Here is a 12,960-nt window from a genome sequence, read left to right as displayed (position 1 = left end):
GGATGGATGGATGGATGGATGGATGGATGGATGGATGGATGGATGGATGGATGGTAGTCCCATGCAAAAGTAATTATATTCATTTCCTTTTTTCAAAATTTTCCACATTGATGACACAAACTATCTATTCTTAAAATTTTAGGTAGATAAAAAGTTATTAATTTCTTTTTTTTTTTTTTTTTTTCCTTTAATATCCCTTAAGGGGCTCCGTACAGGTGGACCTCCACACCAGTATCAGGACTTTTTCAAAGATTTTCCTGAATTATGTTCTATCCATCTCCCTATTATTTTCCTGTCAATTAAAAAAAATAATAAAAATAAAACTAACCCACAGCAGGATGTTCCCATCACTGTGTTTCTAGGTGAAAATGATTAATTCAGGGTGAGGTGCAGTGTTAGTTTAAACACATGCAAATTTGCACATAAGCAAGAAGGTTAAGTATTGGTGTCACAAGAATACCTTCTGCCATTAGTTTCCAGTGTTCAGATTACACACAGGTTGACTCTGTTTACTAATTAAGTGACTCTTAAAGAAACTTATTTAGACTGGATTTTATCTAGGGTCATTAGAATGCATTAGTATACAGTGGGTTGCATTCAATTGCAAGTGCTTTTCAGATTATTATATGTAAAAAAAATTTAAAAAAAATCAAGATCAGGTGTCATTATCCTTTTTCTTCCCATTTAAGCACTACTTTGTGTTGGGCTGTAACATAAAATGGTAACACTTTATTTGAAGGGGTGTGCATAGGACTGACATTACAGTGTCATAAACATGACATAACATCTGTTATGAACATGAAAGAGTCTTCAAGAATGTCTATGACTGTTGTCATAAAGTGTCTTTCGGTAAATAAAGATACTTTTAATACAATTTGTATTCAAAGTGTTGACATAGCATTATTTGCTAAACAGTTACACTTTTGTGCAAAGTTGCATTAAAACTTATATTAATGTCAATTAAAAGAGTCAACTTTGCATACTTTAAAATATTATTATTTGGGGTGTGCTGTGGTGGCACCACATATGGAGGCCTTAGTCCTTGACGCAGCTGTCGTGATTCCTGGCCTTGGCGACCTTTGACCTTCCCCCTTCTCTCATTACCCGCTTTCCTGTCAATTAACTATCAAATAAAGGGCACTAGAGTCAATAAAATCTTTTAAAAAAAGAAATATTATTATTCACTGAATGATACTAAATGACAACAGTCAAACATTCTTGAAGACTCCTTCATGTTCATGACAGGTGTTGTCACATCAGTCTCAAATAAAGTGATACCTATAAAATTTCAACACAATAAATTAAGGTTTGTTGTTTTAACAAAAGAAAATGAGAATAGAAAAAGTAACTTCCTTTTGTTTGAAGTGTCCATACAGTTAATATGTCCTGAATTATAAAATCTAAATAAAAATCTGCTTCACCTGAACACCTAACTCAGCCACAAATTTTTTATTATCGGCCTCCAGTGCCAGCCTCAGGCACGTCGTCTTGCCCCAAAGGCGTGAGATTCGAACCAGCAGCTTCTGGGCTCGCTCCTCATCATTCTTGTAGCAATTGCTGAACACACCTAAGGACACACAGGCAGGTCAATAAATCCCAGCTCAGTCTGTAAATGTTCTCTTTACCTCTGTCTCATACCAATCGCACGATCTTCAAAGTGACTGGCGAGCTCCAGCATTTCCTGAGGCTCGTCTGCATCAATTGACTCCTCAGCCATTTTCTTCAGGATCTTACTGGCAGCCAGAGCAGCAGATATGCAGTCTCCACACTGAGCACAGAAATGCAGAGTTACATGCATTAACCATTTTGTAGACACTTTCTTTAAACATGTGCAGGAGTTTTTAATCACCTGATCCCAGGCAATTTTAGACAGTTCCTTGTTGTTCTGGACAACTGCCCAAAGGAAAAGGTCTCTGCCTGCAATCCTCTTGGCTTCATCGTCCCTCTGAGTTTCAGGTTTATATCCCTTAAAAAAAGGATTGGACTTTTGGGTTAACTAGTCAGATACACTCTGTATAAAAATGGAAGTGATTGTAGACTCACTGATTTCATGAAGGTCAAAGAAATAAAAAAAATGTGTTGATGAAATACTGAATAAAGAAACAAACAATGACATTTTGAAAAATTGGAATTAATCCCACAATGCCCCATAAATAGGAGGTAAAAACTTTCTATGTTAGTAGAAATTGTTTGTAACTGAAGTTTGGATGGGGATCTTCAAAACTGGATGAAGATTCACCGGGATGGGGTGTGGGCTGTTCTTGCTGTGTCATTTAAAATCTGAGTAAATACATTTTTACAACTAAAAATTCCTGTAATTTCAGCTGAATTCTTTTTTTTAATCTAAGCTGAATTTTTTAGTAATTCATTACTCTGTTTCCATTGGGAATGTAAATTTTCTTCTTCTACAGCCATTTCATTTTTTTAGACCTACCAAACTGAAATTACACTGTGCTGTGCCATGTGGAGCAAGCCATAGTCATAAAATGAATTCCAGGACCCAATGCAGAGAGAAGGCAAGCAGGTGAAAGTCAACAATTTACTTAAAATAAACAAATATATGACATAACAAAAACTGGCATTCAGCAATGAATCCAAAATCGTACAATGTAAATAATGGAGAGCTATGTTGTGCTCCCAGCTATGAAAGAATGAAATTTTATTATATTAAAAAAATGATAACAGGTAAATAATTTCTTCAATAGCTATTAAATGAATTATTTTTGTATCAGTGGTCATTACTCAACTGATCTACAGACTGACTGCTGTTAATAAAAGTAGGGGTGCACCAACTGTAGTTTTCTGGCCACTGATATTTAAAAATCCTGACTGATTTTAACTTAGACCGATTTATTTCTGTCCTAAATATGGCTAAACAGTAGCAATAGTAGTCTGACTACTGTTAAAACAGCAATCTCTCAAAGACCTGGGGTGGTAGAAAAGATTGGCGGATAAGATCGGTTTCATATATAAGCATTGACCAATGGTTGATCACCCAAAATAAGGAAATCGGAGCCGATCAATCTGCGTATCCCTAATAATTGCCCCTCCTCCTCAAGGCATAGCCCCTGGGGGAAATACTGAAACCTAACTCCTTATTTGTATAAATCTTTTGGTATTAGTCTTTAAAACACCAGAATTTGCACATAACTAAATAACATTTGGCTGTCTGACTACATAATTTTTACATATTAAATCCAATGTTATAAGTTACAAAATACACAGCCATAAAATAAAATGTAAAGTGTGAAAGTCGGGCATACTTTACACTTTTACACACATCAAATTCTTCTTTTCTGATGTAAAATTTGTCTGGTTTGTGTCCTAATTTTATGAGTTTAAAACATTTTTAAAACAAAATAGCTCTTTCTTTTTTATTTTGTTTATTGGAGGCACCACCATTAGTAAAAAATCATAAAGAAGTATAAAAGGTCAAAAATGATTAGTATTCGTTTCTCCTCTTTACCAGTAATTGATTATTTGTGAGATTATTTGAAAAATCTGGATTGCTTTATGTGTAGTTGCATGTTGCTTTTGACTGTTGCTTGTTGGTAGAGATATTTCAGTAATCTAAAAGTAATAGAACAAATGTATGCAACCTACTTGCGTACTGTATGCAGACTGTGTGCATACTGAATTTTACTCTTGCATGTAAAATTTATGAGCAGTAAATATTGTACTTGTTCTCAGTATTGGACCAATGAAGCAAGGCAGTTGCAAGCCTCTATAATTGTGACACTTTTGATGGGTCAGACAGATTCAAGAAATTGTAACAGGAGCTGCGTGATGGGGGGCCCAATTATTTTTTTTTTTCACGGGGCCCAAGATTCCTGGCAGCGCCCCTGTCCCTTGTAGCATCATTCGAAATGTATGAAACATATTAAGTTGCACTGCCTAAATATATTTGTCAATATAAAGGCCTTCTCAGGAATACTGTTAAGAAATTACAAAAAAAAAAAAAAAAAAAAAAAACAGTTACCGTGTGTGGCACCTGGACCACATACAGAAACAACTCTCAGTGTTCATGTTTGTCTTTATGTTGGGCTTACCCAGAATGCCACAGCTGTAATCTCAACCATCTAAATGGGAACAGTGTATCAGACTCAGACCTGATAGCATGTTTTTTTGTTTTGTTTTTGTTTTTTGTTTTTTTCATAGTTGTAGCTTTTTAGTTGGCATCAAATATAAATAGACACAAAATATTTCATTTTGAAAGTTGCATCTAATTTAATCTGCAGAAAACTGTGGGCTAGAGAGAAAATAACACAAATGAGCCAGGATCCTGCAAAATGTAATGATCTAAGATTCCTCTATATGTGATTACTGCCTTAAATGTTACAGGAGGAGACCAAGTGATGTTTTACTGGCAGAAAGCAGTTGTACAAGGTATTACAGCAGAGGTGTCTGTAGAGTTATGTCATTTTACAAAAAATAAGTTACTTCTAGTTGTAAGATTAATAATAACTTAATAAAGTTCAGAATACTCACATACGGTATGTCTTCTATCCAAATAGTTTGTCTCTTATCCTTGGGGCCTGGAGGATAGATGTGCTTTGTGAATTTTCCCATCAGGTGGCGCACTTCATCAGAGACATGAGTCGGAGAGATTTTTTCTTTAATGTCTCTGAAACCCTCCTTGTGCAATTCCTTCCTCCTGTATTTTTCTTTAGGTTCCACCCTCTTAAACAGCTTGTACAGGAAAAAGCAGTTGGGCAGCTTTTGGTAGAGCTCACAAAGAGTGGCTTCATCCAGGAAGTCCTCCAGACACACACCGTACTCCAGGAGAAGACTTACAAAATCAGGCTTGTTGCCAACCAGGGCTGAAGTCATGGCCCAGTGGAGGTCGCTGGACTGAAGTAAAAAAAGAAGAATCTTATTAGGTTGGTGGCAAACCAGCCAGTTTGAAGAGGTATTTACTTGAATAAATAACATGAATATGTAATGTGACAATAATTTGTTTAAATAGCTGAATAAATATGTAATATTTAAAACTTCACAATGCATATTGAAGGTCAGAAATCAGAAACTTACACCCAATATACAGGAAATGTTTGGTGACAGAGAGGGTGGTTATAATTTAAGAGGTGAAGGATATTTTAAAAAACAACATATTAGAACAACCAGGAAGAGTTTTTGTTATCTGTGTGTGGAGTAAATGTCTGAAATGGATTGAATGATGAGTTAAAAAAAAAGTACAAATGTAAACCAATTTAAAAAACTGATTAAAACAGAGCTCATTTCAAAATATGCTATATAAGATGACTGTTTAATGGTCTATGATGCAATTGATGATATAAATAGTATTTAAAATAATTGTACATAGTTAAACATCATGTAAAATGGAAACAAGTTGTCTCTTTTTGATGTTCTGAAAGTTAATTGATAATAAATTGACAAGTAGGAAAGGGGCAGGACATTATAAGATATTATATCTTTTACCTGCTCCTTTTCGAACAGAAAATATAAAATTTGCATTTCACATGAGCAAAATAATTTGCATTTTATTTCTTAAGTTTGTTTCATTCTATTTTATTTTGTTTTTCTTTTTTTCTTGATTGTTTTTTCTGTCTGTTCGAAATAAATAAAATAAATAAATAAATAAATAATTATAAGCTCATTATTGTGAAATATTTTTTATTCTCTTTTAAAAATGTGCTTAGTAAAATAACTTTAACTGAATTATTTTTCGTGATTATATTCAAATTGTCCTTTTTGCAATGTTTTTTTTTTTTTTTTTGTAAATCAGCAATGGTGTTTTTCCCCTATAGTTGATTTATTTCATATTGTCAATCAGCGTCAGTGGGTGGGACAAGCACAGTCACTGGCTGATCCTTATTTATGTTCTCTCTCCTCCATCCCTTGGCACCATTGGCTATAAGGTCCAGGGGGAGGGGGCGCCAGTGGGGTGGTTCACCCAGGACAACAGGCTAGGACTGCCTTGGCACGAAAAGGCAAGTGTAGGTGAGTGTGTGGGGGGGATGTGACAAAATATGGGATAGTGTTACCTGGTATAGGTTTTTAAATCCAGAAATGCTACCTTGGGTCACACACTATACAAAGTAAAATGAAAATATAAATAAATAAAACATTTTAAGAAAGGCACCTTTTTATCCAGAGGAAAGAGATCAGGTGCTCTAGCACTACCTAGTGTCTATCTGTCCATGTCCCTGTGTGCTACTGCTTGATTCACACATTTTTCAACATTTTTAAATAGGATTTTATAACCTATGGTGTGAAAAGTCATAATGCTGTTGATCTATTTATTCTGACTCCATATTGACCTTCCTTTTTACAAATTATTGACTTATTTGGTTTGCTTGAAAATATTTAGATACTGTGTGCTTTGATTGCAGTCATTTTAAATAAGGTTTCAAAGAAAATCTAAATCCTGATGATTATTTCTTCACCTCAGAACTCCTCTGAAATATACCCACCGTCCACTGTCTATCCTCAGTGAAAATCTCAGTCTCAGCTGAATTGACTCTGTTCCAGTCAATCGCCAGCTTCAGTTGCTTCTTCCAGGAGTTATCTTCTTGTGATTCACTAGTCTTTGAAGCTGATGATAGAATATACACTGACAGTTAAGCATCCTAAAGATATCTACTACACATGAACTTTTTTAAGACAAATAGCCATTATTACAAACACAGTTTAGCAACATGAAGTAGTGACATAGTTATGGCCAAAAAAGCAGAAAACTCATTGATAAAAGTTGGTGTTTAGATGAGAAGACAGTAAATGTCAAGAAATAGTTTAGTAAGCTGGATTATTGCCTGATGTTACACAGAAGGAAACTTACCAATAGAAACTTGAGAGAAAGCATTTCAGATAGATCAATCATCATAATATGAGCATCAGTGGTGTGGACTCACACTGTTTTAGTGCATGGAGCTTCTATGAGCAACACACATTAGGTCCAAAAAACATCGGATCTATTTTGGGAATTGATCTGATGGAAAATTGGGTTGGATAATGTAAAAAACTATTAGAACACTTTATTATCAAAGGGCCTCACAGACCGCTAGCAAGTCCCTGGGACTGCATCTCTGACTGACCAAGACAGACATGAAGTTTAATTTGGTCTGAGCTGCGCAGGAATTTGAAGATGTTATGAGTGAGACAGAAAGTGAGACACAGTGGCAAAGTAAAATATGTCCGCTTTGGGAGAAAATGCCAAGTTAAATGTTTTACTTGTGAACAAAACAGTGTAGTTAGCCAGAAGTAGGGAGGAGCTCAGAAGTACAGAGAAAGATGAAAGAGTGAAACAGTACCTAAATCTCTACTGTTCTCTAATAAACACTCGTGGCCTTCACAGAGCAGTTAGATTTATACTGAGGTTAAATTGCACACGTGGACATAAAAATTAGATGACTTAAAAGATCAGGTAATTGCAGTGAGTGCTCTTTTGGTATATTTGAGTAAAGGGGTAAATAAGAATACTTTCCACACTTTTCTAATTTCTATTTGAAAATGTAATTTAAAAATCGTATAAATTACATTCTAACTACTTTGTGTTGGTCTAACTCATAAAATAACAATAAAATACACTGTGGTCTGCAGTTGTAGCATAACGTTTTATATAATTTTGCAAGGAACCATAGTTACCTTTGAAAAGTGCATCAAGGATTGCCACATCCAACACCCCCAGTTCATCCTTGCCTGCTCTGAATATTGTCAGTAATTCAGGCTTTTGGACGATCTCCTGAATCTAGAAAAAGAGCAGAAAGATGTCTAGACCCACAGTGCTGTTTTAGGAAGTTTACTTTCAGACCACAACATTAAAGTAGAAATATATTGAAATATATCACATCAAATGATTTACTACATCAATAAATCCAGTACATCAGGTTGAATTTCAAGTAGAAGATGTAAAATTATTTATTTTTTCAAAAATGCCAAAGTAAATAATTGGTAGGTAGCATACACTAAGGGTCTGATCTTCAAAAGGTTTGCTTGTACAAAGACAGGTGCAAACTGGAAAGCATGTGAAAACCTGATCTACAAACCATACAAAACAGGATTGCATCAGCAAAATGAGAATATCAGGCACAATATATTTAGGATGTCTGTCTTCATGAATATGCTAAACCTATGCTGATCACCAGAAAGTGGAAAATACTGAAATGGCAAATGTAATGACTAAGCACCCACAATGTGATTTAATAAACCACAGCCAGATTCTGATTGTTGTGTCTATACTTAGCACGTTTGAAAAGTAGGTGCAAACCGGTACACAAAAATGTCTGTGGTCACTGTGGCGAGCAGGAGGTATATATTCAGTGACAGAAGACGTTGCTTGTCAAATATTTGTCAGGATCTCGGGTTAGAGAATTATTTACTTTTGATTCTAGGTTTATAATTATATTTGGTTAGATCTGTCTTATTCCTGTCTCCTTTATTTCAGTTCAATTTTAGTGATTCTAGTTAGGATTATTTCTTGTGTCTAGTCCTTTTTTAGTTATTATAGTTTCGGTACTTTGTGCTCCTTTGTCTTTATTAGATCAGTCTTGTTTCTATTTTATTTCTGCTCAGTTATTTTTTACTGTTTCTTCTTATGTTTGCCATCCTGCTGAAAATATTTATGCAATTAAACCAAAACAAAAAACCCCAAGACTAATCTTAAATACTGTGCCACGTTACTTAAATCAGAACATTAACAGCCACCACAAACCAGAAAACCATCCTGGAGCAAGGAGCAAGTCAGTCTGACATAGGTGATCAAAACATATTTCAGACACACCCGCTTATCGCAAGTGCAAAACACACAAGATACAAGTATGCCGAGGATGCATAGACATGACAAAAATCACGACTGGTCAAATATTTGGAAGCTTTTAAAAAATATAATAACTAAATAAATGACAGATGTCCTCCGGCAATGAGAATTTTGAGCAGCAGGACAACCTAATGCCATCACACAGAGCACCGCTACATCTGGATGCTCTGAGTCTAAAGCCAAAAGGTGGCTCAGATTATATTTGCTGCATGTTCCACAAATTGTGCAGGTTGAAAATGTCTCAGTGAGACAGATAACCAGTCGAACTGCTGACTATATTTTTGCAATAAAAACACAATGAAAAACACCGTGATTAAACATTCATGTGCTTGTTATTTAACAAACCAAAACAAATTTTAACAGCCAACAGAGACCTGAAAACCATAATTGATACTGATGATTAAAATAAAAAAAATAATAAAAAACTAGAGACACTACGCAGCAGTGGTGAGCTGCAATCAACCCACATCTTTTTAAAACATCTTCTACCCGATACGCCACCGTCCTTAGAAGCAAAACCTCTCGTAAAGATACAGACGTGAGAGGGAAGACACAAATCCCAGGCTGATAATGTTAGTTAGGATGAATACAGGCAATTAAAACAAATCTGTTCGTCCTGGCGCGGTGTGCTGTATGATACCAGACAGAATGGATCAGGAGAGGAACTGCAGACTCGTCAGAACCTAAAGAACCAGACATCAGCGTTTCATCCCTCAATCATCTCCTGAGGCTGATGTGGTACAGAACATTTTGCTATGATTAAGTTTCTTATTGCTTTTAGTAGACTACATTTTTTTGGTTATTTGCTTATTTGCTTAATGTATAATAATATCAGACAAAATAATATAAGTGGTTATTTAAATAACAAATCATACTAATAGATTAACAGGAAAATATATTTCCTACTTTAAAAGGTTTGTTAGGGCTTTATGTATGTTTTGTGTTGAAATGCTGATATATGTTATGAATTCAGTGTTCAGTGGTCATTTAATACATTATTAATGCACCAGACCTGCAGCCCAGGGGCGGTTCTAGATGGGAGTCAACGAGGTAGCAAAGAAATTTTACTAAAAAAATGTCTTATATTAATACTCAGTGGTGGATTTATTTAACCTTCACAATTTTACTTTAACAATGAATTAAAAATTGTAGTGCTGCAGTTTTAGCTGCAGTATGGAGATATGATTACACTTTCCATCTGCCAGGGGTCTGCAACCTGTAGACAGATGTGGTTCTTTGGCTCACTTGATATTTCAAATGATGAAATATTGCTCTGTTTTAGGTTCATTCTTTTTTAAGTGTTGTCATGAAAAAACAGTGACTACCCTTGTGGTAAATTTGGTCTAGAACCAGCCTCCAAGCCTATCTCCTTATTTCTATAAATATTTTAGTAATATTCTTTACAGTACCAGATTGTTCATATAACTTTTATACTTTTGGCTGTCTTAGGATACATTGAATATTAAATCGGGTGTTATGATCAATTACTCAGTACTTGAGTAGTTTACCAAATACTTTTTTTACTTTCTTAATTAAAGGTGTTTCAGGTATACACTGATTGGACTACAATCAGTGTATTCATGCATAGAGGTCTAACTGACATCTATGCATGAAGCTTTATGGATCACTTAGACAAGAAACTCTGCCATAAAATAAAGTCTATCACTACAGCGGGTATCCCACTCCATGAGAGTAGGGTGACACACCGTGGTGGGCGTCCCTTATTTTGATTTCTGAAAGGTGGCAACCCTAAGAATGGTCAGTATGAAAAGCACCACAGTGTACCACCACATATCATGGACTGGACCATCATCACTTCACTAACCTTTATGTTGCAGTCTTTCTTCTTGACTTGATCAAATTTTTTGTACTCTTCTAAAAATTTATTCATCTGCTTGTCGATGAGGTCGTTGAAGTCGTCGATGTCGGTCGTCGATGTGTTCCTCTGTTTAAACACACGAGCGATAACATCCGCTATCCTCCCAGAGCCCTCCAGGATCACACATGGTATCCCCTTAGTAATAGCTTGGTGGACGGTCTGAGAGGAGACAAAGACGAGAGGTCAGTTTACTAGAAACTCAAAAGATTGAAAGAAGATTTAGGAACCTGTTGACTCACTTTGAGTGTACCATATCCCCCGTCCAATGCCACACAAACCACTGGGGTCTTTATAGTAGTCGCTGGAGGGTAAAAAATTAAAACAATTATTTGCGGTTATTCAGTTTACCGTTATTCAACTGTGAAAAAGACCAAGCAGGAGGAGGCTGACAGGATGAGAGGTGGAGATTGTATGTGGAGGGGCCAGGAGCAAACAAGCTAGGTCAGGAATCCATGTCTCGTTCTCTCTTTGGTTTTTCCGTTACAAAATAAAACTAGAAAAAAAACAATAAAAATTGGGTGTGGGTTTTTTTTTGTTTGTTTGTTTGTTTGTTTCATATGTTTGCTTTGTTTTTGTTCTTTTTCAAACTAAATTAGAAGAATGACAGTTGCAAAAAAGTATACCTTTTTACAATTATTTTTAATGACTTAAGCAAAGACAAGCTGTCATCTGTTCTTTACGGAAGAGGATTAGGGCCACTGGAAAAAAGAAAAAAATTCTGAGATAAAAGTCAGAATTCTCACTTCTGAGATTAACGTCAGAATTGTTTTATTTTTTTTTCCAGTGGCCCTAATCCTCTTCCATTGTTCTTTGCATGCTAAATGTGAACTCAGTTTATTATTTTAAAAAATTCTCCAGTTTTAGGAAAACCCTTTTCTGCCACTCTGACTCACCATAAATTTGTTTTACTTAGAGGGAGTCAATATATTTGATGAGCTTACTTTGAGCAAAGTTGTTCTATTATTCCGAGTAATTATTTACCATAATGAGGTGTAATAATATTCAGTAAACATATTGGTGATTTCCCACATGTGCTGCTACATATAAAACCAACAATCCTATATTTAATTTTGGATGTAAATAGCTGAACCAAAAATGAAACGCTGTGGATTTTTAAGAAAACAACTTTTTTGCAATTTTGTTATGAAAGGAAAAACCAAAGAGTGAACTACACATGGATTGCTTGCAGTTCTCCTTACTTTTGATTGTTTTTTAACTTAATAATGAAGATTAATCTCCTTTAAACCTTTGTTTCCAAGAGTTTGGTCTGAGATGTATTGCTCTAGTTGTGTGCGCAGTGGGATCTCTGCACCATAGGCATTTTTGTCACTGGTCCCATCATCAACCAGCAGGAAGTGGGAATGATTGTCATCCAGACAGGCCATATTACCCTGACCTTGTTTGTCAATCACATATTGAGCCGGGAAGCAACCCTGCAGACAAACGCAATGAAAAGTATGAAGGAAACATACAAATCTATTCACAGGAATAATGTGAAGCTTGTGTTGAACTTACTTCTTCATTTACTAATTTATCTCTGTTGTGAATTACTCTCCATGGTGCCACTCCAATAGCCACTATTTCCCTCTGCTTGGTGTTACTCAGGGCGTAGTCCCTCACAGCCTGTCCCACATGTCTCATCACACCAGCGTTGGTACCGCCAGTAATGATCCATGCTCCTACAAAGGATGAAGTATCACTGTGTGTGTTTCTGGCTGATATTTATCACACCCGTCTTTATTTTTATACTCACCTGTAGTCTGAGCAACTTTGATAAGTCCTCTGTGAAAAGCCTTCTTCAGGTTGGACTTCAGGTAGAAGTTCTTGGCTCCTCCAGTCACTGAGATGAGCAGATTGGGACGTGGAAGTTCCCACTGTGTTGTCAGTAACTCGTAGAGAACTTCAGGTTTGGTGTCTGTGAATACTCGTACATACTGGAAATGAGCAAACAAGAAGTGACATCAGAATGTACAGGCATATATTTACAGTGGCTTATAAAAGTATTTATACCCAATTAACAGAAACATGCATTTTCATATAGTGGATCTAGAAAGCATTCACTTTTTCCATATTTTGTTATATTACAGTACCATGACAAAGTCATATTTTTCCTTCTCATTGTACACATAAATATCCCATTATGACAATGTGAAAAAAAGTTTTAGGGTTTTTGTAAATGTAATAAAAATAGAAAACCAAGAAATCACTTTTTAGGTATTTATGTCCTATTTATGGACATGATGCTATGCACGGCTCATCACCAGCCCAATGCCGTCCCTGCAGTGAAGAATGGAGGTGGCAGACT

The 12,960-nt window shown here is 35.7% G+C and overlaps 1 protein-coding gene across 1 annotated transcript in view; it reads right to left on the bottom strand.

The window, feature by feature from the left end:
* Nucleotides 1-12,589, bottom strand: part of LOC106940833 (transient receptor potential cation channel subfamily M member 2-like) — a gene marked incomplete at its 5' end in the record, with an annotated part of 21,995 nt that extends 9,406 nt beyond the window's left edge. Inside the window, 12 exons of the mRNA XM_015023671.1 lie at nt 1,422-1,567; nt 1,639-1,768; nt 1,850-1,966; nt 4,489-4,851; nt 6,435-6,556; nt 7,606-7,708; nt 10,127-10,138; nt 10,602-10,814; nt 10,895-10,956; nt 11,902-12,088; nt 12,171-12,334; nt 12,409-12,589. Of these exons, the coding sequence (XP_014879157.1) occupies nt 1,422-1,567; nt 1,639-1,768; nt 1,850-1,966; nt 4,489-4,851; nt 6,435-6,556; nt 7,606-7,708; nt 10,127-10,138; nt 10,602-10,814; nt 10,895-10,956; nt 11,902-12,088; nt 12,171-12,334; nt 12,409-12,589 (1,800 nt within the window). The remainder of the gene's footprint in view (nt 1-1,421; nt 1,568-1,638; nt 1,769-1,849; nt 1,967-4,488; nt 4,852-6,434; nt 6,557-7,605; nt 7,709-10,126; nt 10,139-10,601; nt 10,815-10,894; nt 10,957-11,901; nt 12,089-12,170; nt 12,335-12,408) is intronic.
* Nucleotides 12,590-12,960: the final 371 nt, after the last annotated feature.

The sequence above is a fragment of the Poecilia latipinna genome, unplaced genomic scaffold (genome assembly GCF_001443285.1).
Source record: "Poecilia latipinna isolate Pla-1442-1.1 unplaced genomic scaffold, P_latipinna-1.0 Scaffold3380, whole genome shotgun sequence".
NCBI lineage: Eukaryota > Metazoa > Chordata > Actinopteri > Cyprinodontiformes > Poeciliidae > Poecilia > Poecilia latipinna.
This window is presented reverse-complemented; position numbering and strand designations above follow the sequence as displayed.